This window comes from Primulina eburnea, chromosome 3, assembly GCF_022965805.1.
Source record: "Primulina eburnea isolate SZY01 chromosome 3, ASM2296580v1, whole genome shotgun sequence".
NCBI lineage: Eukaryota > Viridiplantae > Streptophyta > Magnoliopsida > Lamiales > Gesneriaceae > Primulina > Primulina eburnea.
The window spans coordinates 48,152,117-48,178,841 of NC_133103.1; the positions used below are offsets into that span (position 1 = coordinate 48,152,117).

The 26,725-nt window shown below is 34.2% G+C and overlaps 2 protein-coding genes across 2 annotated transcripts; one reads left to right on the forward strand and one right to left on the reverse strand.

Moving 5' to 3' along the window:
• Positions 1–5,140: 5,140 nt before the first annotated feature.
• Positions 5,141–8,090, forward strand: LOC140827419 (putative late blight resistance protein homolog R1A-3). Its single transcript, XM_073190087.1, has 2 exons — positions 5,141–7,907; positions 8,014–8,090. Exons 1-2 carry the CDS (start codon positions 5,141–5,143, stop codon positions 8,088–8,090), a joined length of 2,844 nt encoding a protein of 947 aa, XP_073046188.1.
• A 4,380-nt stretch (positions 8,091–12,470) lies between these two features.
• LOC140827748 (signal peptide peptidase-like 3) lies at positions 12,471–24,434 on the reverse strand. The gene is given in 17 exon segments (XM_073190562.1): positions 12,471–12,785; positions 13,027–13,110; positions 13,657–13,727; positions 14,073–14,215; positions 15,512–15,604; positions 15,683–15,736; positions 16,725–16,823; positions 16,825–16,882; positions 16,983–17,017; positions 20,674–20,850; positions 21,663–21,820; positions 22,469–22,483; positions 22,486–22,552; positions 22,554–22,588; positions 22,700–22,811; positions 22,962–23,120; positions 24,040–24,434. Coding segments are annotated over 17 exon segments (1,617 nt in total). The 5' UTR covers positions 24,196–24,434; the 3' UTR covers positions 12,471–12,684.
• Between the last annotated feature and the right edge of the window lie 2,291 nt (positions 24,435–26,725).

The window sequence follows — 26,725 nt, forward strand, 5'->3', positions numbered from 1 at the left end:
CCCGCGTGTTGTAATAAAAAAAATATTATTTTAGTAATGCTAAACACTATATTGATTTAAATATTTTTTAAAAAAATCTACATATTGTAGGACCGAGCGCTTGTCGCTTTACCAAAAGCTATAGCTAGTGGTAATGTTACAACGCAAATATTTTAAATCACATAGCAGCCAAGCGTCATGATTCCATCGTTATATACATCATGAACAATTATTACACCTCGACAATCTCCTTCTCAATAATTACACTCTTTGCAACCAATGAAAATCGAACTCATGACATTGGCTCCGATACCAATTATAGGACCGAACGTCATTTTACCAAAAATTATAGCTAGTGGTGCAATTCAAATATTTTAAACCGTAGAGCAGTCCAAACTTCATAGTCCGATCGTTCTACTCAGCACAGATAATTATTGCACATCAATATATATAATTATACTAGGTAGGTGTACGTGCGATGCACGTGGAGATATATGTTTCAATAATTGTGCAATAAATATTATAGAGTAAGCAATTCATTTACAAAAGTTTTCGGAGTAAGCAATTCATTGACAAAAGTTTTCAAACTAAGCAATAGAGAGATAAATCTATATAATAATAAGACTTCGTGTCTATATAAGACATAGTACGATAATAATTTTCAGTTAAGGTTGCAAACAACAAAACAAAGTATTACACAATGTACTAAGATCGTATCAAACAACCTACACAAAGCAGTAGGCATGTGAAAACTTGTTGTCTCATTTAAACACTCAAAATTACTCTTATTACTTTTTAATAGCCCCTACGTTGTGCTGCTTCCTTGAAAGCGAAACAAAATATTCCACGAACAGTGAGCAAATCAGAGTAGAACTTAGGGCCTCGAACATGAAGAAGTAATAAACGATGATAATACCTCTCACCTTCTGCCGGATTTGCCGAGTTAACACGTCCGATAACATGTCTTTGTTTCCTTGGTTTCCAAGTTCTAGTTGGTCGATCCCAAACAAAATGCTCTGGTAATTCAGAATATAAGAACTTTGTTGCTTCCACAATGTGCGAACAAGTCTTAAAAAATTAAGTCAACATAGTTTTGGAGATACATTCGGATGCCAACACATTGCCCAAGTTTTGGTAATTTGAGAAGGTGGTCTTGTGCTTGTCCGGTAAATGCAGAGGCAAATTGATAACTGCGTGAGAGATTTCATTCATATCAAATTCAAAATGCGTCACACTGATTATGGAGCAAACACCCAGCGAGTATCCTGAAATGCTCGTATTTCATCTACAAATGAGTTAGAACTATGAGGTGATAAATGAACACTTATTTTGTCATGGCCCTTGTAAATATATTTGTATAAATATTTTACAGCCGTTATGCCAAACAAATTTCAACATTGATATGATAATCATAGCGATATAGTAGATAAGGATTATAAGGAACAATCCATTGAGAATTCAATGTACAGTTCCGAACCTCAACAGAGCGACCATCGTTTCTCCTCCTGTACATATATAGGGTAACCATCAGATCGTGAACAGAATGTTCTAAAAAAGGGCGAGAATAATGGTTTTTTCATTTTTCATTAACCATACATGGGCATTATAAATTTAACGTGCCACAAAGTCCATGCATCATATGTCATGAGACCAAACCAAACAATCGAGGAAAAATATCTTTATCTAGAAGCTCAGCAACAACGTAAGAGTCGAACCTTTCAGGCGAGTTAATCTTATAATTAGATTGCAGGATAATAATCAGATGACAATAAGGTAGACCTCGTTTCTGGAACTCGATAACATAAACATAAGCAAAAACAGGCCCAAATATAGATTTTTAAGAATCTGGTCCTTAAGATCAAGTGATTTTTTACGAAACACTCGAGAGACCAAATCTGGACGATCATGAGCAAGCTGACCTTCGAATAAATTTTCTCGAATCTCTTTCCAATCCGGATTGCAAGTCATCATAATAAACAAGTTTGGTTTTCCAAATTTCTGAACCAATGCAATTGCATCAAGATATCGACGTCGCATATCTCTTGGACCTCCTATGAAAGATGCTGGTAAAACAATATGTTGCCCGACCTCACTCCCACGTGATTCACCGTTGGCTACACTGTCAACCACACCTTGGTACAATTCCGATCTTATCTCACTTTTGTGCCTTCTGTAGTAATCTAATCTCGTTGTTTCTAGTTTAATGTACATATCGACAACAAATTGCTGCAATAATCGACCACCATACAATATTAACGAAGTGTTGCTGCCATGAATTTGCAACATGTAACAATAGTACTCCCACAAGAAACCATCTTATCATTTTTTCCACGAACGACTGCATGAAACAAATAAAATACACACAAATTAGTTGCAGGACAAATATATAAATATATTCAGCCGACCATTATCTTGTTTATTTGGGGGAAAATGCAAAAAATAATTACAAAAATTGAGTATGGGGTAAAAGATTAAAAATGCACCACGACTTTCACCAGCAATAATACGATCGAAGGAATTAACATCTGCAAGTGGTAGCACACTCTCATGCACGCCAACATGGGCAAACTCATTTTTTACCTTCAGAATATTCTGCTGCCACCCATTGTCCCCATACGGGAAAAAAAACGGATATTGCAAAGAATCATAATAACCATAATAATGTTGTATTTGATGGGTTTGACCATCACGACGACAAGCAACTATGTCCCTGCTTTGTGGAATATTAGCATCATCATTGCCTTCGACCCAAATAGCCGCAACTTGATCAGCGGATGGGCTGTTATAACATCTCTGGTCAACAGGAATATTTTTGGAAATATGCAATCTTAAGTTTCTGATTGAAGAATACTGATTTATCCTCTTTAGAAGTTGTGCATAAAGGTTTACTTTCATTATGTCTATCAGCAAAACCATGAGTTCTCTGTCAACATAAGCGTCCAAGAAAACGGACATCCTATTTTCCAACTCATTATCGTTGTCCCAAAAATAAAGTTGGAAATACCTTGGACCATCCGAATTAGGTATAAGTGGTGGCAATGAATGGAAAATCTGGCCAGGCGCACGAAATGTGTATACCCCACGTTGAAGAGAAGCTAATTTCTTGTAAGCCTAACCGCAAATGAAGTGAAAGAGAAAACATTGTTGTACAATCGTACTTGACAACAGAATAAAATAACCACGGGAGATGATGGGTCCTTGAATAATTCCAGCAAGGCAAATCTGAATAATAGAATATGCCAATCTAATCTTACCAGATGCGCAACAAAAAGATGGAGCTTCACAAAGGAATCTTGCGCCACAAAATTGACATGAAGAAACCATTGGCAAGACACTGATACCAGCAATATCTCCTTCATTGTCTGAATTTTAAAAAGAAATGCAATTGGGGAAAAAACCAACGTATTTCAGGTGCGAAAAAATGAATATAGGAAAGCCGAGCAAAAAAATCCAAGTAAAATAAAGGCACGATGAAAACAACATATTACTTACAAATAGGAGAACACGCCAGAGGAACATACACAATATGTGTTGTATGATGGAATTATATCATTGAACGACAACAACACATGCGATAAAAAAGTATAAACATATCAAAGAGGGGAAAACAATCCAATCGATGCAAATAAACATGGTGAAAATAACAGAGCAGCTAATCGTTGGAAGTAGATAAACCGGCACCACCAACACGTCGAGATTGAGCAGCGCCACTGCCAAATTAAAATGATTACATGAAACTGTTTAAGATAACACACATAGCTAAGAGGGAAAATAACGTTTGGAGAACACATAGAAAATACAGGAACTCGGAAGATGCAAAGGGGCCGCAACAAAGCAAGCAAGAGAGAAATAAAGAGAGCGAAACACATACCCTAATACAAATCCCGAGATGGCAGCTGACCGTATACCATACGCCATGAAAAGTAGAAGAAGTAAAACCAAAATAACAGAGAGAAATTGAGGATCACAGCGACATAAACAAATTGCAGCCGTTAGAAATCGGTGAGTTCACTGGAAGGTGGATGAAATAACCCATCAACAGTAATGACCATGGTGAAGGAAAGGAAGAAATGTAGGAAGAAAATAAATGGGTCAATATATCTATTAAATGGTAGTGAGCAGCGAAAAAATTAATCCTCCATGAAGCCAAATTGCAAAATCTAGAAATATAATGGTACATATGGGAAAACACAATTGAAAGTGGCATATATGTATGTTAGATGTTAAACTAAAAATTTCTAATCTTTGTTATATTTCAATATCTATATAATATATGATTTTATTAGTTCATTAAAAAATTTACTAAGAAATTAAAATAAATAATTTTTCTGGCCTAAAATTTTAAAAAAATATAAATGTGTATTAATGTCCAAATCCATTTAAGATGGACAATGACTTACAAAAAAACTCTTAAAAAAAACCTATTAATTTAATTTGTTAACTTAAATTAAATTAACAAGAAAATTTAAATAAATAATTTTGTTGGCATAAAAGTTAGGAAATAAAGATGAATGTGTATTAATGTCCAAGTTCATTTAAGATGACAATGAATTACAAAAAAAAACCTTTAAGATAACCTCTTAATTTACTTGCTAACTTAAATTAAATAAATGAACAAGGTCATATAAGAAAATTCACAAATGAAAGTGATATATTTATATGTATGTTAGATTTGATTATATGTATGTTGTTTAGATTTGAAATTTGATAAATTTATCTTTTAGAATTTATATGCACGTTTAAGTTATTTGTAATTTAAATTATATTATTTTATATAATATAACGATTTTCTTGTTCGATCGATCCAAATATTTTTATTTAAAATATTTGATCATGAATCCAATTATGAGAAATATGGTACAATATATATGCATAGTATTAGACGTAACATAATATTTAAAAATTTAGATGATCATGCTATATCATCAAAGGATAGGAGAGAGACCACAAAATATCGTGAAAGGTGAAATATACTACTAAATAATTATGGCTAATGGAAATGTGGAGAAAAAGAAAAAGCAGGTTGATTAGTGGAAGTGTGAGGGAAACACATTGCAGTGATAAAGTGACTTTTAAGACAACAATTGACAATAATTTGCTCTGACTTCGCATTTTGGGTTTCCTGAGATGCTTGGCTGGTTTCGGTTTCTTTGTTGAAACAATGGCGTATGCTGCTCTTGTGTCACTTTTGCATGCCACAGACCAGTTTCTTGATTTGGATATGTGCTTCTTCCCTTTCACAAGGGAAAAAATCGAGTCTTTTCAAGGAACAATCAATTCTTTAGTGGCATTTCTTGATAAGTGCCCACCAATTTGCAGCCAAGAAATCAATGATTTGATAAGGGAAATCAGAGATGTATCGTATGGAGCAGAGGATATCCTCGAGTCCCTAATAGCAACTCACTTTCTGCAAAAAGATGGAAGCGATGGTTATCACAGATTGAAGAGATTTCGAGAGATGAGCTTCGAACAAATCGTGGAAAAACTTGAATGGATTAACACAGAGGTGAGCAATATTCAGCTAGATGGGAATGATGTTCATGACCGGAGAATTTCAGCTCTTGCTGGTTCCTCGAGGGAGGCTTTGAGGGGCAATAACTCTAGTTTGGAGGCACTGGACGATGATCTGAAGATGAAACTGATGGAACAACTTGTAGCAGGATGTTCCCAAATCGACGTCATTCCGATCGTTGGCATGGGAGGGATTGGTAAGACGACTCTTGCTAGAATCTTGTTTGATAGTCAGCTGATCAAGGAGTCTTTTGACATTCGTGGTTGGGTCACAGTATCTCAAACATATAGAGTCCAGGAAGTTGTTTTAGGCATTCTAAAAGACATCGGTGTACCTTTGGATAAAAAAAAGGATGTCGAACAACAACTATATCAAACTTTATATGGCAGAAAGTATTTAATTGTATTAGATGATGTTTGGGATATACAGGTCTGGAATGACTTGAGAAGGCTATTTCCAGATAAGAAAAATGGTAGTCGAATCATACTGACTACTAGACATTCGAAAGTGGCTGCATATGCCAACTCTTTTGGCGCTTATCATGAGATGCAGCTTCTAGATGAGGATTCGAGTTGGAGTCTCCTATGTCGAGAGATATTTCCCCAAAAAAATTGTCCATCTGAACTAGTTGAAATTGGAAAGGAGATTGCAAGACGATGCCACGGTCTTCCTCTAGCTCTATCTGCCATTGGTGGGCATCTTAAAAAGGAGAAACATACAGTAGAATGCTGGGAGTATGTTTCTGGAAATGTAAATATGGTCTTAAAGACAACTAATGACCCGACATTGGAGATATTAACTCTGAGTTATAACTACTTGCCCCATCATTTGAAAGCATGCTTCCTGTATTTTGGATTTTTCCAAGAAGATCGTCCCATAGAGGTATTCAAACTGGTGAATTTGTGGGTTGCTGAGGGATTTGTAAAGCCAAGTAGATGGAATAGCATAGAACACGTCGCAGAAGAATACTTGAGAGAGGTCATTGAGAGAAATCTTGTTTTCGTGCATAAATATGATTCGTTTGGGAAGCCGAAGAGATGTGGCATCCATGATTTATTTAGAGACATATGCATTAGGGAGGCTAAAAAAGAAAAGCTTTTTTATGTCTTGGATACAGATGAACCGCCCGACGATCTTTTGGAGATAAATAACTTACGGCGTTGTGTTCTAGAGGGTTACGAATCTCCTTCAATGGAGAGTAACTTAACCCTTCGTGATTATTACGATGACTATCATGTTGTTTGGGATGACAGTAATTCTTCGTACTCTGAAGATTCTAACTATTCAGATACTAATATTGAGTATGATGGAAGTGATAATACTCCTGCAAATGAACATGAATATCGATTCAACATAAGGGATATTATGTTAACGACCCGTTCTTTAGTTTGTCATGGTATTGATACTTCACAACAAATTAAACTAGCTTCAGGATTGCTCAAGGTATTGAACATTAGCATGGGATCAACGAAGTTTCCAATGGGAATTTTAGAATTCATCAACCTAAAGTACCTTCATCTTGGCAATGTCCGGGAAATCCCATCTTCAATATCTAGACTCAGGAACCTACAAACACTTATTATCCGGGTTATGCAGATAAAGTCTATGCCATCTGAAATTTGGAAGATGAAACAACTAAGGCATCTTCTGATCGGTGGTTTTCATCTTCTTGATATTCCTGATGTTCAAGGCGAAGGGACGAATGCATACTTTCTCGAATATCTCCAGACACTTTCAGAGATAATCGATTTCACTTGTAAGCGAGAGGTCATCGCAAGGGTCCCAAATCTTAAAGAGCTAAAACTTTTGTACAGCAGGGATGCTGTTCGCTGGCCATTTGAATCTATGCACAATCTTGTCTATTTGTGCGAACTTGAATCATTGCGCCTCGATTTCTGGCCAGGTGAGTATAACTTGCAGAACCTTGCCTTCCCTTTTTCGCTAAAAAAACTGGTGTTAGTAGGCTGTCGAATTCCTTGGGAGAAAATGACCATTATCGGTATCTTGCCCAATCTCGAGGTCCTCAAACTGAAGCTCAGAGCCACAAAAGGAAAATTCTGGGAGACGAATGAAGGAGAATTCATGCGATTGAAATTCCTCTCGATTCAGTTTTCAACTTTAGCAGAGTGGAAAACTGAAAAGGACCATTTCCCAAGCCTTCGGCACCTTATCCTCCAGGACTGCTGTTTACTGGAGGCAATCCCGTGTGAAATCGGAGAAATTTCGACCCTTGAAATAATTGAACTAAATGGATGTTCGCCTGCAGCAGTGTCTTCGGCAAAGGAAGTGCTCGGGGAAGATAGTGACATCAAGCTCATAATTTTCAATGATGTAAACAAATTGCATCCTGTTACTGATCGTTATACCTTTGATTTTTTTGTTCAACATGTCTGTGAGTCAATCAAGGAATCATGCTGTATCATCCTTTGAAGTTCTTGTAATTTACTTTCTACATCTTATGATTTGTTGGTATTTCACACTCTTTTTGGCCTGTTTCTGTTTTGCTGTTGTGATTTGTGCAGTGATGGTGCTCAAAATTTCTGGCTTGCTCTTCAAATTTTGGTTGAAAAGAAATGTCTTGCAAAATGTTGTGATCTAATGATACTTGCATGTTGATGTACTTTACAAAATCAGAATGCGTTTATTGTTGAGAAAATATTAGAATTTGAAGTCATGTTTAACATATTAGTCTCGTCAATGAAAGGCATCATGCGATCTGACGAGATACAAAGCTGAGTCAATGATACCATCTTATTTTTATTTAACTTGCCGATATATATATATATATATATATATATATATATATATATATATATATATATATATATATATATATATACTAGGAACCAGGGACGGATCCAGGAATAGGAGTTGGGGTGGGCTTGAACTTAATATGATAAATTATATATTATTAAAAAAAAAGTACATTATATCGTTCAACGAAGTTGTGTCTTACGGGATTTTAAAACATAAAATTCATCAATAATAGAATTTACATCAATATGTTTAGCTAAATCTCGTTCAATATAGAGTGTCAAACAATCGGCAAGAAAGTCATCCTCCATTTTATTGCGAAGTGCCGTCTTCACATGCTTCATTGCTGAAAAAGCCCGTTCAATAGTGGCAGTAGACACAGATAATGTCAAAACAAGATGAATCAATCTAGTCAACATAACATAAACACTTGACCGTCCACTCTCGGTCAATTGCTGACACAACTCAACAAGTGTAGAAACCTTTAAATTATGCATCACATCGAGTTTATAAATGTATCAATGCATACTTCAAAACAACAATTTCTTGATCTGTGAAATCTCCAGGATAAAACTTCTTCGCAAGCTTGCAAATATCATCACTGTTAAATGAGTCAAATGAATTTTTAGGATCTAAAGCTATACTAAGAGAAAGAAGTTTCACCGATGACTCATTGAACCGAGTATTTAACTCCATCAAAATGAAATCTATTGCTGCATTAAAAACATCAAAGTGGTAATGATGTTCTATTGAATAAACCGTCGCTAATTAAAACCACCGATCCACCTTTTTTTTATTTTTTAATAATTTAGCGACGGTTTTAGCAATAACCGTCGCTAATATTTGCGACTGCTTTTGATAAAACCGTCGCCGATCCAACGGCGACGGTTTATAACACCGTCGCAATAGTAGCGACGGTTATCAAAAAACCGTCGCTAAAACCGTCGCTAAATAAAAAAATTGGGCTAATAATGAAAAATATAATCACGAGAATTAGATAATATTTAAAATCGTTTGAATAAAATTTTGTTTATGAGTATTTATCAATCTAAATACATCAAAAAACAATACATTATGACAATAAATCATATATATTCACTTATTTATATGACATTTTTCAATCCGCGTGATTATAACATAATGACAGCTCTTTTAAATCAACAAAAATATATTTCATCCAAATATCATTCAAAATGAAAAACAATAAAAATAAATTAATAGAATAGTGAATTTTACCAAAATCAAAACCACAATGTACTTAAATAGAATCCATACAAATTTCCAATAAAATTATCTTAATTTACTAAATTGTCATAATAATGTTAAAAAACCGTTAAAACTTGTTACTAAGTTAAATATCACTTGTGCTTTTACTAACTTTTAACCCCTTGTGGATTTTATTTAACTTTCTATGTTTTTTTAAATACATATTATAGATAATTAATTTTATATCAGAATCAATCATTTATAAATTAATATTGGTGATTAATAATTTCAGTGAAATAAATTTTTTAACATAATATCACTCAAATAAATAGTGTAGTAAAACACATATATAAAATAATATGTAATACTCAGTTAAAAAATATCATATATAAAATTGTAATATATAACAAATGATAATAAATTATCAATATAATTCATATTTATTATAATGATTATATTAATTAAAAAATTATCAGGATTATATCATAAATTTATTTAAAAAGTAGAAAGTAATTTTCATTCTTTTTAATTTATCATTACTTTTTATTTATATGAATAAAGTTGAAGTAGATCAAACTAATCAAATTATACGGTAAATAAAATATAATTTTTTTTTTTGCAAAAAATCATATAGAATCTACATGAACTCAATGTTCATTTTCATTGAAAAAGTATCATAAGATAAATGATATTTACTGACATGATTTTAATAAAACTTGTAGAAAAGTATAAGCTTGAGATATATATTGAGATATTAATTAAATATCATAATTTAATAAAATAAAGTGTAATATTAAGGTGTTTTGTAATATTTATCGTTAATTCAACCAAATAATGAAATAAGGTTATTATCATTTTCAATCACAATCCTTAAATATATTTTTTTCAAATAATTTACAACATGTTAATAATTTAGTTAAATTATAGTAATATTAATCGAGTTATACCTGATCACAAATCAAATGATATCATCCGAAAGCAAACCAATATACTATCCTAACCACACTTTACCTCAACTATTTCATCATGACAAATTTTATGTAGAGGTGATAACGACAATCATTTACCCACACATATGCTCCGTTGAGTTTCAATAATAATAATTAATATTATTAGTGATCATGACTTAGTTAATGTGGTGTGGTACATGAATAATATGTAAACAACATGAACAATTTTGAAATTTAAAAATGAGGTTAAAAGTTCTTGATGTAACAAAACTAAAATAAATATAAACTAATATATAATTCGGAAGATGAAAACTAAAATTACTATCAAAATAAATCATTGGAAATTAATATAATATCATAATTTTGTGAAAGATGATAAATTTATTAAATAGATTAACCGAACTGTAAAAAAGATGAAGCAAAAGAAATGGTAACAAAACACGAACAATCGATAAATTAAATTAATTAAATCAAAGAAAATAACGTAATATCAAATAATTAAGTTAAAAAACTAATAGAAGGAGGAAAATAGATAATCACTAAAAGATCCAATGCATTAAACAAATTAATGTAATAAAAATAAAATAAATATACACTATATAGTTTGGATAGGAGATCGGAGCTCAAAATAACCATAAAAATACATCCTTAGAGACCAAGATATAATCTTCAAATTTTGTGAAAAGCGGCAAGAAATAACCGAACTCTGAAAAAAAATAATTCGGAAGAGGAGAACTTAAAAAAGACGAAAGGAAAAATGGTAACAAAACACGAACTGTCGATAAATTAAACTAATTAAATCAAATAAACTAACGTAACATCAAATAAATAAGTTAAAAAACTCATAGAGGGATGAAAATAGATAAACACTAAAATAAAATGAAACAGTAAAAGATCCAATGCATTAAACAAATTAATGTAATAAAAATAAAATACATATACACTATATAAATTGGATAGAAGAGCTCAAAATAACCATCAAAATAAATCCTTAGAGACCAAGATATAATCTTTAAATTTTGTGAAAAGTGACAAGAATTAACCGAACTCTGGAAAAAAACAAGAAAAAGCCATGTAGAACCGCAAGACGGAAAAAATAGGAATGAATTCAATGTTTTCAATGAATATTAATGCTCATATATTAATAATAAGTAATTAGTTATAGTTATTTAAGACAAACAAATAAATTACAAGTTAACCCATATAAGAATATAACTTGCTAAGCTAGATAAAGAAGGACATATAGAGAAATTCACAATTGGAAGTGATATATTTATATTTTTAATAAAATAAAATAATAACTAGATAGTTATATTTATTTAAGACAAACAACAAAATTACAACTTAACTCATATAAGAATATAACTTGCTAAACTAGATAAAAAAAGACATATAGGGAAATTCACAATTGAAAGTGGTATATTGGGGAAGTTGGTGAAAAATCCCCAATCATAATATATCTTTGGGTTCACTCCCTACCCACAAAATTGTGGTACTATGTCATACAAAATGTGATACACTTCATGTGGAAATGTGGTACTAAAAAAGTACTTAGGGACTGAACACAAAAAAAAAACGGCGGCTGGAGACCGAAGGCCAATTTCCCGTATATTTATATGTAAGTGGATATATATATATATATATATATATATATATATATATATATATATATATATATATAAATATATTTACAATACTACTTTTATATCACATTCTTATTTTTTTCCCCTAAACAAGCATACTACTGATATATTTTAAAATTAAAAATAACCATAAATGATTTAAAAATATTAAATACCATAACAAATTTTTTTATGATTTGACCGCTGCAAATATTTTGATATTTTTCCAAAAGCAAAAACACACACGAAGTTTCCAAATACATTAAAAAAACACCCTTTGTTTCTCATTACAAATATGGAAAAACTAAACCAATCATATACACAGCAACATGGGGTTTCAGGCGAAGGAATTTCCACAGAGAGCAGGCTAAAAAAAATCCCATCACTTCAAAAAAATTAGCAAGAACGAATAGAAACAAGTATCCACAACAGAATCAATCACATTACTCAACTCCAAAGAAGCTTTTGGCATTATAAGTTAGAAAGATATGCAATATACATAAGTAACTACCTTCAGAGTGCTATACACATTTTCAACCTTTAAGTTTCACATAAATGAAGTACAAAGTTTACAGGATTCCCATAGTCAGAAGAAGCTCCGGGGAAAGGGGAAGGCGAACTATGAGTCAATTCTGAGTGTATTGGTAACGAGTCCGATCCGTCAAGCTTCACCTGACGTGGATGTGGATTCGGTAGAAACGATGCCATGGCTCCAAAGTTGTTTTAGCTCCTTTCTCACCAAACCCAACAAAACACAAGTTCCTGAAGTTCACATGCATATATTGCATTTGTAAAAGTTGGAAAGCTAAAATTCAAACAAAAAAAGAAAAGGAAAAGAATAATAGTAGCCGTTACTATTTCCTTAGAAATAAACTTGAAAATGGCAATTTCATTCATTTATATGCATGAAACAGAGAAACAATTATGGAACTGAAGATTACAAACGATATAGAGGGGGGAATAGTTTCTCTAACTGTATAAATTGATGGCAAGAGATTCATACCGAGTGTACAAGGAACCAGATAAAGAAGAGCAGGCTGACCGTGCCCATCCATCAAATATAAGCCTAAGTAGGTAAATAATAGGCCTGCAGCAAAGCATCTTCAATATTACTGTATTATTTAGTTCAAGCTCATTTATTGAGAGAAACTTGATAGGAAAATTGCCTTGTTCTTCAACAAAGTTAACTCAGAGCTTTCATGCAGTAATGGAACATGGCAAAAAAATCAAATGCGTGTAATGTTGAATGATAACAAAATAACTAGCAAGAATCCTGGGACTGCGGAGTATTATCTACCACGTTTGGATAGCAAGGAAAGAGAGATATTTTATGCTGAAATCCCTTGATTAAGTACTTGTTTGTAAAATTAAACTCTTGCTTTTAATTCCATGTATTTATTGTATCCCCACTCTTAACCACAAAGGTTGATCCTTAAGTCGCGAGCTTTTGGTTTTCCTAGATATGCCCAACATATTTGTGTAGTTCTTAATCAATAAATAATTCACCGATGGGAAACTGAATTTAAAGAGGTGATGAAACCAGAAAGGTATTGTTTTGGATCCAAGCAGCACAAGCCCAAATGTTCCATACATTAGAATATAACAATACACAAAATCCAGCAAATACACTCACCAGCTCCATAACCAATTGTCAACCACAAGAAGTATCCATTCAATGAACTCTTCTTATAGGCTTTGTCAAATCTGCAACAAAACAATTTTTTCCAGTTAAATAATACAGTGGATTACCTAAAAGCTCAGATTTTTCAATTAAAACATTTAAACAAATATGTAAGTATTATACTTAAATGAGGGCACGTAATTGTTCATATCAGACTGATATACAGCAATAGATGTTTTTGAAAAAGCATTCACAAATTTTCATCCAAAAAAAGCGAAATACAGCATCTTTATTGATGACTCTGCAATTTATTCAACTTGCCCCAAAAATGCATTATAACTAATGATTATTTATGCAAAGCAATTCACAAAAATTTGTAGAGTAAATCATTATATTTATCACTATCAACAACTATGTCGTACAGGTACCTATGAGCAAAGGAAACCAGTAAACCCGGGAAGAGAATGTCCCCAAAACCTATCATGTTGTAACCACCCCAAGGATCAGCGAGTCGAGGAATCCTTAAAAGCATGGGGATTGATTCTCCACCGGCTTTATCACCTCGAGCAACCTAAATTATTTGAAAAAAAAATTATTTCAAGTCGAGTAATTCACAAGGATTGCAATAATAATGCAAGTATCATGTGCTCCAAATTCTAATTAACCATTAAATTCAGCCAAATCAATATCAAAGATTAAAGAAATTCGAATTGTTGGCAGACAACAAAAGTGCGGAAATAATCCATAAAAGCACGCATCTCCTCACTTTCCTGATATAGAAACTCCATAAAACCTTCAATGTAGAAGAATATTAAGAGGTAATGCAAAGACAACAAATCTACAAAGGGTGGCACAATGAAAACAGATGATTTAGCACAGAAAATTCTAACATCCGTTTCGATGATTAGTTAGCTTTTTATCCAGTTGATCTTAGATATTTTCTGAAGCTTATCTCACTTTATTGGCACTGAACAACATATCATTAACTTATTCAAACTCCTGCACTTATAGTAGCATCAATTACACTCATAAATCCTGTTGATATGTGTAAACCTTTTCAGCAGACATCCAACATTTTGAACAAGACTTCAAAGTTGAGTTGGAGATGTCCGTACATTACAGTAGTTCTAGACCTATCTTACCCACAACTGTGAGATCATTCAGATTTCTTAATGGTCAAAGCTATAGACACAAAAACCTCTCAACCTTTATTTATAAATGACAGAGGTCCCTTACACAGTTAAAGTGGACAGAAGACATGGACTGACGCACTCTAGTGCCTGAAACACCTTAAAATGAAGAGTAAAACACGAAGGAGATTGATAAGAAGATACCAAAAGGTTGTTTAATGCATACATTCTACATGGCCACATTTGCTTGTAATTTTTCAAGAATTATTGGCAAAAGTAGCTATCTGAGCTTGCTGCAGAGTCATTTTCGCACAATATCCACAAGACATCAAGTAACACTGAGAAAGAAAAGGGCCGATGCTTCACATATAGATTGGTCTTTTAATCACTTTGAAAGATAATATATGACACAAGAGATGTTTCCAAATGCTTTTTTACTTGTATTTTTCCCATTTGCTCGAAGATATTTCATATAAATGATAACACTTGGGGTACTTGTATCAGAAGACAAACAAATTCTAGTCCACAAAACAACAATCTAAAGGAAAAGTAGTGAAAAGTTGAACGCATATCGCATCTACACAAGGATGTAGTTTAAGAATTGAGCCCAGAGCATCCAAAAATTGAGTTTACCCATGGAAAGTAGCAGACCATATAGGAAGTAGGAACCACGTTCACAATTGATAAGCTAATCGCATAAAATTAAAGAGAGAAATGACAAATAAATACAAACTTACTGCAATCATAACGCTGTCATGGAATATAAGAGGAGACAAGAAAACCCAAAAGATGTCATATATGAAGGCACAGCACAAAAGTACTGTGGCAACCTAGAAGACAACAAAAAATTATCAGTTGATGAATATGGACCCATCAGTGTAATTACAAAGCATGGATTGTCTACATGCCTTTATATTTGGTAATTGAGCCAACTGCAAAACAGTTATCATCATACAAATACCCTGAAATCAAGAAAATATTAAATAGTTGGCAATGTTATTTCATGTGCAACAATCAACAGCTTTTCAAGGATTGATTCAGAAATATTGAGAGAAATTGTCAAATGGCAACATAAATGCAAATTAAATAACAATACCAGAGGGCCAAATGGGAAACAGCTACCAAATAATCCAAACCTCACAAATATATTACTGCATATTAATACATACATCTTTCATAAACATCATAAGCCATAATGGAGAGACAGTTATAGTAAAATAGGGAAACAGGTGCATAGGTGAAATGAAACCCAGGAAGCCCGATTTTAAATGCAAAGACAAATAGAAAAACAGATTGCTTCCACCATTGATATTTTGCATTCAATCAATAAGAAATCGAGTGTTAATGGTAGATATGATTTAAATTTAGCAGTTCAAATTTTTTTAAGATAAATTTCAAAAAAATGGAAAACTAGAAATGTAAGCCAATAATGATTTCACAAATAAAGTCAATACTTCATACTGAATTAAAATCTTGTTTATATTTGGTCCAATTAACTCGTGTTCAGATCAACATTCCCATTCCTATCTCTTACTAAAAATAAATCCGGACGTCAAAGCAAACTCGCTGCGATTTATAAGATCTATTGATTTACAATGGTAAACTATCCATGGAAATATTGCAACTTGCAAGTGACCATGGGTTTCTGATGAAATGAAAGGGCATGTGTGAATTTCTACAGAAAAGCACTTGGAGATTCATGTTCAGAGACCACAGGAGAATCTACCAAACCAAGTTCAATGCTAAGCTAATATAAATAAGTCACTTGCTAAAATTTTCCAGTTTGCGGAAGGGCTAAACCAGAATATACACATTTGTTTTACAATATGCAGGATTGAATCATACCAGCGGAGCCAACATGTCAAATCAGCAGGGCAAGTAGGAATAATTCAACTGAAACAAATACATTCAGGAACAGGGTAAACATGAAAGAAACAGGTGACAGCTTACAAGAAAGTCTTGGCCAAACCAAGAGTATGACGCCTTCCTATTTGCAGCCCACACAATGGCAAATAGCAGACAGAATGTCAGCACAGCTAAAGAGAAAACTGGAAACCTCCCCTACAAGGGGAAGATTCAATGTCTTTTGTCCAAGACTTTTGCGTTTGCTGCACAAATAGCAAGAACACAGAAGAGACAGTATACATGAACACAAGGGACTCAGCAATAATAAAAACTTTGAAGTTTATCAAACAAATCAGATCATACCTCATCGCCAATGATACAATACAATTGTGCATTCCCTGATTACAGAAAGTATTCAATAAGTGTGATGAAGCATGAGTAACCTTAATAGCTTATAGATATGAACAATATTTTAATGGGAGGTGTTATACAGCATCTTCGTAAGGATGTAAAAGCTGATATAAGTCTTGAGTTCACCACATTATAACGCAAATGCACTGAATAGTCAGTTCCGTAAGTATTTGATTCAAGTCATAAAATTCGGATCTAGTCCACAGCAAACAGAAAGACCCAAACATATAAAGAGGCAACATAACATCCTTCTGTGACATAACTCCTTGGATGCACCCTTTTGAGTTTTTTTTATCCCCAAGAAAAAAGAAGCATGGAATTATTGAATACACTAAGATCTGTACTAATCAAATATTGAATGTATGTCTCACTCAACAAGAACTTTCGCCCATCACAACAGATATATCTCACTTGACAAGAACATGCACTCATCATAACAGAACAAAAGCAAGCTCAAATCAACATATCTAAAAAGCAAGACGGTTTTTGGACTTCTATCCTCGTTAATGAAACTGAATCTCAATTATGATGCAGGAACTTAGATTTATAAAATTAAGATTTGTGCTAAAGGAATAGGAAACTGTATGCCCAATAGAAAAGTGAAAACAAAATGGCAATAAGAATCCAGCAGAACTAGAGAAGCCACGTGAATTGAACAGCATGTGTGACCAGGACTCATAGGTCCCACATGCCTGCTGCAGAAATCAAGCAGCCTTCTTTGTTATTCATACAAGTTGATTCATTCATTCTGTCATACATCTCATCACCTATGTTCTTCCATCACAATAACTTTTGGTTTTGCATTATCCTTGGTATTCAACTCGTTGTACCTCTTTTGTCTTGGGCAGATGACAAATTGTATTAATCACCAAAAGTTCCTTGTTAATAATATCACTAAATATCCCATAGCTAGTGCATATGAATTAGTACATTTCATGGCATCATGAATATTGATGGTTTTTTAAAAAAAATAATTAAAAACTAATATATCTACCAAATATAACATGAACTAAATGTTTATGTTTTTATAAAAACCACGGACTAGCTCTGTTGTTTCGTAGTACCCGCCGATCCAGGATGAACATGTTCTTTAAAATATTTTTTTAAAAAAGAATAGGTGTTTCCTAAAAATAACTTTTAAAAAAATAGATGAGCATTGGATCAGAATTTTTTGTGTACAAGAATGCAAAGCACAGATGAATTTTACAGGCTGCCAATTCGAAAATATTTTTTAAAATAATTAGAGACGTGGACTGAAGCTCCTCAAAAGAATATTTAACATAAATTCAGTGTTTTGGATTCCACGAGGTCCGCGTCTCTTTGCAGAATCAAAAGCACCAAATTTATATTAACGTTTTAGGAGCCTAGGACTCGGTCTGCGGCTCCTCCAAGTCTTCGCCTCCTCTAATTTTTTGAAAATAAAATATTCAAGTAACTATGAACTGGGTGACTGGTTACAACCTAAAACCTGGTTTATGTTTATGTTATATTTTAATAAATATATTTAGTTTTACAATAGTTTTGTAAAAAAATAAAATGCCGCATACTGATGTATAATTGAGGGCCCAAAATAACAAGCTATGTGGGAGTTTATGGAACCCTACATTACAAGCCAAGACTTCCGTTCCAAAACAGAAAATAACATAATAGGTCCATGTGGAAAGTTTGCATCATGTAATGACCTAAATCTTTATTTCAACAAAGCACTATTAAACATTATTAAAGAATTGACTAATTGAGGATCAATAAGTTGGGATCCATCGAATTTAACATGGAGTACCTAATCTACTTCAAATTACATTATTCAAATGAATTCAACTAGACGAATGAGATTATGTCACGTGGCAGATAAGATTGAGTTTGGATCTTCTGAACCAAGTCCGGATGCAGCCTATAAATAGAAGCTGCTTTCATTTGTTGCCTATATCGTTTTCTCTCAGCTTCAATCTAGCCGTATGCCTTAGGTTTTTGTTTTTTGTCAGTTTCTAAGGCAGTTTAGTGTCGGGAAGCTTCGGAACTAGTGTCAACTAGAAGAAGGGTCGATGAACCGAGACACACAGATCGAAACGTCATCAACGGGCTGACGGTGGATGCATCTATAATCCTAAAGCCTTTAACGATTAAAGGATCATTAGGAATAACTTTTAAACATGTTTAGTAATTCTGGATTTGACATCATAGGTAATTTTTCAGTATGTTGGCATTGTCTAGGTTCAGACGAGTAGACTTTCTGTTAAGATTGTTTTAGTGTTGACTGAGATATTCAAACGTAGTATAACACTTATATGTTGTATATTTATCTGTTGCATGATACATGTTTTACTACTTTGACATATTATGTATGAAATATCACGTTGAGCCTGATATCTTTTGAGATATACGGATACTTCATTTGTTTGGGTTGCTCAGTCATGTTCTGTATTGTGGATGATTGGGTATTGAGAGATACAGTGTCCTGACAGGACCTGCGGGTTCTGATGACCCTACACATTATAGGTACACGCCTTGATGATAAGTGTGAGAGTCAAAAACATGCATATGACAGATGAGAGACTACACACTCAAGCACCTCTAGACTGAGGTCTGAGCATGAGATTCTTGACTTGATCTTTTATATCCGACATAAGCCCATGCATGAACCACTTGTCCAATATTCAGCACTAGTAAAAACAAGGTCTCCGTTTAATTATTTTATTGTTTAACTTATTTTATTATCTAATTCACTGCATCCAAAGAATGATGCTCCACATTGAAACATGGAGCTTTGGTCACTAAAACTACAGCCCTGTTATGAAGCAAATTATAAAGGCTCATTGTCATTCTGCACTAAAGAATAAGCCCCAAATCAGTATTAGTCAAAATAAACTTTTAATTCAACTTCTTTTATTTCACAGCCGAAGAATGATGCAATCACATTGAAAAATGTAGCTTTCGTCACTAACACTACAGCCCTGTAATGTAGCAATTATAAAGACTCATTACAGTCATTCTGCACTAAAGCATAAGCTGCAGCCTTTATTCAGTATTATTGAAAATAAGGTTTTAATTTAACTTCGCAGCCAAAGAATGATGAACCACATTGAAACATGTAGCTTTTGTCATAAAAAATACAGCCTGCTATGTAGCAAAATTATAAAGGCCTCATTACATTCATTCTGCACTAAAGAATAAGTAAAATTATAAAGGCTCGTATCATTAAAGTCATTCTGCACTAAAGAATAAACACACATACTAACAATCTGATGACAATGATGATGGTAAGAGAATAATGTCACTTGTCTCTATAAGTTAATACGCTACATCCTAAAACAGTATTTTTGTCAATCTAATAATAGCCAGATGACAAGAACTTTTGCGTAACATTATTAACAGTTCTAACTGTTTTCTTCAATAATGTAATCAGTATATTATAATAGATTGAATATTCACTTATTCCATTCATTGTAGTTAATTTAACTGTGTTTTTCATGTTAGTTTCATGGTATGCACGGAGTATTTACAGTTTGCCTGCCTCCATCAGGATCACCAAAATCATGATAGTTCATGTTCGTAATTTGTGTGACTATAGATCGCCATAATATATAATCCGTATCATCTATATCAAGATGTAAATGGCAAACAGGTAACTGAAGTCAATATCTACCTCGATACCTCCAATGCAGAAGAGAATAATTAGCAGCCAGACAAACCAGGATGACATAAACAGGTAAAGCAGGACCAGGAAAGTTGATGCCGTTATAACAAAAATTACAGCACTTTTTGTAGTAAGTTGGAGGATTTCCTTGTCTTCCTCATCCATGGCTGCTGTAGCATTAGACTCCTAACATGAAAAAAGAGACTTTATGCAACCCGAGTTCACCATAGGAAAACAGATGAAGCTTCGACTGGTTGTGTTCACCATAGGAAAACAGACGAAGCTTCGACTTTCAGTGGTAAAAATACAAATTGAAGTAAGAATGAACTCTTGTACTTAATGCTCAACATAAATAACTAGAAGCCAACGACTTTATCATGCAATAACTCAGTAAAATTTTTTATAACACCACAAACTCTGATAGGAAACTTTATTCTCACGTTCTATTTAAGTCTTATTCTGTTTCATCCTAGTCACCAAGTTCAGGAACCAAGGGATCAATTTAAGAAGTAATGAGAGAAAGTTACAGAATAAAATACAAAAATCACAATCTGATTTAAACTAGATCAGATCCCGATAGCCTAAATCAAATAAATAGTTAGCTCACAAAGGCTGTGATACAACTGGCTAATTGGTTAAGGAACGAAAGAAAGTAATATCAGCACCGAGAATCAATACTACAGATATACTTATTGTACAACATACACATACCTGAAATGTAACTCTTGTAAATGATTATCACATATAAAGAAGTGAAACATAAAATCGGAGTCGGTGGTGATAAATTAAATCGCCATTCAACGGAGCTTTTTAATATTCACAAATTGACTCGATATTGTTAGTAAAAACGCCAATCATAATGCCCAATAACATTCTTCACGACACTATTCAAGAAAAGAAACAACATATATTTTTTTTGTAAATAACATGTTTATCCAGAAAGAGTAAAGATCTATACTGTACAAGAACATAAAGAAAAATTGTCTGGTTCATGTAACCTTGGGCGACAATTCGTTGTAACGCTCATCACTTTGCTCTGTCCTAGTGAATTCTGACCAAAGTGATGCAGTAACTATCGTCCCAACAGCCATCAGCCATAAGAATATCACTGAATAGTCTAAAATTGGACGATCTGGAGAATATAACAAAAGTTCCACTGCATTTGAAAACATAAAATTTAGCACTACAGATTCCTCAGAAAATAAATATCTTGGAATGAGATCCACGGATACCATGATATTTCAAGAGCACCATGCAAAACATTAATAAATATGACAAAATTTGGGTATCGGACTAAGGCAAACATGATTGAAAGCTAGCTTATGTCATTTTCCTGACAATATTGAAGATATCCATCAAGGAATGGCTTCTGCTGTTGCTAATCCAATTGAGTTCAGTCCATGTTCATGGTCATGCCTCCAGTCATAAGATATTCTCACATGTTTGTTTTGAATTTTTTATTCGTAGATTTATTGTTTTGGTAGGTAAGAGGGATTGTCAAAAAGTTCACCCTATTCAGCAATTATTATTGTTTGTTATTTTTAAAAAAAAAAAGAAACGATGCATAAGAGCACATTCGATTGAGTTGCCTACATGATATCTAAATTAAATCAAATGTCTTTCAGAGAATTGATAATATATGCACATCTAAATTGCAAAATTCAAATAATTCCAATACCAAATCAGTTTGAATCAACAGAAAACTGAAACTAAAAAAATGAATAAATGCATCGATAAATGCACGTAATCTGGTATAATTAGGTGAAATAGATAAAGCATTTTTTGTTCGTGAAAATGGAATTACCTCTCATTCCTCCACCAGGGAATTGTTTAATTCCGCTCCTTCTGATTTAGTAATTGCAACTACTGGAATTGTAATGTTTGAAGTAGGTGTCATTTGCAGCACAACTCATCTCCAAAAGATCTATGGAAGTTCAGGAAGGATGCATCATTAAGGGCAAAAAGAATGAACTAAGCCAAGATTGGCAGAAACAGACTACAAGCTCTATGAATTTACATAAATAATAAAAGCTACCTTCACTATCATTTATCACTACCAATCCAGCGGCTCCACCCACTTGTGCAATGTTAGCCTTAGTCGTAAAACCGCAATCACCACGTAGTGCCAATACAATAGATCCTGATAACTACAAGGAAATATCAGACGCTCTGTGTGTTATGATCGGTAACTGGATGCTTGCCCAGTGCACTCGCTGAATGGGAGAGATTAATTGATGCTCTCCAAAACTAAAGGAAACTCCAAATAAAAAGAAAAAAAGACTGCATAGAAGAAATACCTTCGCAGATGAGGATGAACAGCTATTCAAGGGAAGTGAAAATGTAGCTGGTAGTCTGTGACTTTGTTCAGTGTCAGTGGGCAATATAGAGCCAAATGCTGCAGTTATCCCACTTATCGGATCCTTTTCAACCCCATTTACCCACCAAATGACCTTAACCTGGAAACAAAATGAACGATAATTAAAAATTAACATCAACCAAGAAAACATCATTTTCACTTTTGGTATGCTATTTCAAATAAGCCAGTAGCCAGCAAGAAAAATTTAGATTCCATGAAGTTTCACTTCACTCTCTAGACAACAAAAACCAGAGTTTGATTTTTACGTCGCGTAACTACACCTTGGAGCCAATTCATCAACATAGCATCAATCAATAAACTCAAGTTCATATAATCTTGTACCCAAACAGTCCCGCCCTTCTTTGTAAATAGCACGAGGACTAAAAATCCTAGTAAAACTTACTATTTATCGCAAGTGGCTGTCATGGAAATCAAGCCCAACGTACACATGAATCAAATACAATCGACAACCAAACACTAAAACTCGAAACAAAAGCAGCAAAAAATGCAAATTTTGTCCCCTTCATTTATTTTGATTAAAATAATTGGGTTTGTCACACATGATAAAATGGGTAACTGCATCATATCTCCTTAAATTGTGAACTGAAAAAGTCAAACGCCCCATCAAAAACAAATGAACACAAATTACCCGATATTGTTTATAAAATGCATTCAAAACCTAAAAATCAAATCACTATCAGTCTATCAGGTGATAGGAATTGCTCATTATTATCTCATCGATCCTGAATGCTTTAGTACTACAGTGTTACTTAGTGGTCAATAAGGATGTTGACATCGTTATTCAAAGAACACATGCCATTGCTTAAACTTCAAGCAGCCACTGGATCCTAAATGCACATGTTTGCACCAATATGTCAGCAAAATGTTGCTACTTTCCTTTCACAAATGTCTTTGCAGATTCACCCAATACAATAACAATATTTTAAGTAACTGAAACGCAACAGAAAACAACAAAGAACAAAAACAACGACATATTACTTAGGATTAGAATATCATACCAATCGGAAGTCGTTACCACAGGATGCAGGAGCACCACTTGAGGCGGCGCGTGAGACGTCGTCCCCGGCGGCATTGGACAATAGAAAGAGAAAGAAAATACACAATCGGGATAAAAACAATACACCCAGGGACATTCTATGAGATGAAGCACCCATACCTAAAAAATTTCAAATTTTCTAAATAATGGAAATTGATGGAGCAAGTTTCACATGTTCATCCTCAAATTTCACACAATTTCCATGCAGGGAATTGATTAATCCAATTTTAGGATGCCAATTTACTGATTGAAGCATGGAGAATCGAGAAGAGAAGAGGAATTTGGGGAAGAGGGGAGAGAAGAGCAAAAGATGCGTCGGCACGTCAAAAAAAAGTTCATGCGATTATACCAAAGAGACGCGATGTTCTCGTTATAAAAATGCTTCTTGTTTTTTTTTAAATGAAAAATTCATTAAAATATATAAAACGTTATAGTTATCGATATACTGGGCATCTCCACGAGATAATGACATGCCAAATCATAAACAATCGCACAACAGAGTTTATAATGAATCAGAAATTATCTCAGCAGCATCAGGAATGCAACGGAAGGTGTGAATCTGAATTCTTCTAATGATGCCATCCACAACCGGCCGTCCATTGTCGAATATTACCTTGTTGCGTAGAATCCATATATGATAAACAGTAGCTGCAAGAGCAGTAAGTCTCATTTTTGCTATCATAAAATTCCCTCTGTATTAGTTACGAAATGCTCGAAGTAAGGTTGTCGGTGTTCCCATGATCTTTTATTCTTCTTCATTCCCAGCCATTGTCGTACTCCATTCCATATGTGCTTCAATATATGACATTTAAAGAATAGGTGCACAACTGTTTCTTCCACATCCTGGCATAGCGCACATCTTTTGTCAGCGACATGCCCCATTCGATCACGTGTAAGAAGTTTACGATGAGCCATTAGCCAAAGAACAAATCTATGTTTGGGAAGTATGCAAGATCTAGACAATAGAGGTTTCCATGGCCAATTGCCCCGTGACTGCACAAAAAATTCATACGCTTTGGCCAATCCCCCAGTGGTACTAAACCAACTATTAAGTCTCGCTACTACTGCATCCACTGAGTCGTGACGCCGGACCAAATCATCTTGAATGAGCAAGAGTTGTTTAATGAGTAGTGAGTCCTCTTTGTGCCAACCCCAGTTCCATACCCCTCCGAAGCACTATAAATATGATTCACCCATTGGATCCAAAGGCTATCTTTTCTCAAGTGTATTTTCCATAGGGTCTTCGCTAGAAGTGCACGATTCTATGCTTTCAAATTCTTCAATCCAATTCCTCCATCAACCAAAGATTTGCATAGAATGTCCCAAGCAATGGGTGGATGTTTAGTCGGCTATACAAATTTCCGACAGATCGAATGGATGGAATCAATTACACAACTCGGTATAGGCAATATAGATAACCAAAACATTCAACTCCTTGAATCACTGCTCTGATTAACTCAATTTTTCCGACATAAGAAAGTGATTGTCGAGGCCAAAAGCTTATCTTTTTGTCAATTCAACCAACCAGTAAGCTATAGTCTGCTGCCCTTAGTTGTCTCGCCGCAAGAGGTACTCCTAAATAACGGAATGGCAATGCTCCAGGATTGAATCCTGTTATTTCGATTATTTCCTGTTTTACAGTTTCATCCATACTAGCCAAATAGATGTTAGATTTCATCTCATATATTCTTAAGCCAGACGTGTCTCCAAATTCATTTAAACATTGCATAATCATCGAGACACTTCGAGCATCCCCCCGAGAAAATAGCAGCAAGTCATCAGCATATGCTAGGTGCGTTATGCGAAGATTACCACATTTCGGGTGGAAGCTGAAACTCTCGGTGCACAACGTAAATAATAACGGGGAAAGTGGATCACCTTGTCTCAATCCCCTCTTACCAACAAAATGTCCATGGAATTGACCATTGATTGCAATAGAGTACGAGGCGGATGACACACATTCCATAGTCCAATCAATAAACTTACAAGGAAAATTCAAGTGCGTTAATACCTCCCTCATAAAGTCCCAATCAACTATGTCGTAGGCTTTTTGTATATCCACTTTCAGTATGCATTTTGGTGTTCCCCGTTTGCGAGCATATTTTCTCAACAACTCTTATGCTAAATGTATATTATCCACAGTGGATCTGCCATGGATGAATGCCGCTTGAGAGACATCAGCTATGTCTCCCATCACTCTCCTTAACCTGTTAACCAGAATTTTAGCAATGATTTTATAGAAAACAGTACAACAAAAAATCGGACGGTACTCATTAACCGATGAAGCATCTGCCGATTTGGGAACAAGTGCAATGACAGAGTAATTCCACTGCTTTAGTAGTTTTCCTGTGGCGAAGAACTCGAGTATAGCTGTAATGCCCAAGAATTTGATTAATGTAATCTGAAATGATTAACGTAATCTGAGCTGATTTATTGATAAGGAACGGATATGAGTATAGTTGGACCACTCCGAGACCAAATTGGGCAACACATATGAGTTATGTGATTTTCGGGCAGAACATGTGGCGCCCGAGCGGTAGAAAGAGACCGCCCGAGCGCCAATGTTCAACAAAGAAGAGTCTCGGGCAGAACAGGTGGCGCCCGAGCGGTAGAATAGTACCGCTCGAGCGCCAATGGAGGAGCATCCG

Excerpts from the sequence above, each read along its gene's own strand:
- LOC140827419 (XM_073190087.1), top strand. The coding sequence starts at position 5,141 with ATGGCGTATGCTGCTCTTGTGTCACTTTTGCATGCCACAGACCAGTTT. Across the intron at positions 7,908-8,013 it reads GTCAATCAAGGAATCATGCT|TGATGGTGCTCAAAATTTCT; the intron begins GTATCATCCTTT and ends TGATTTGTGCAG.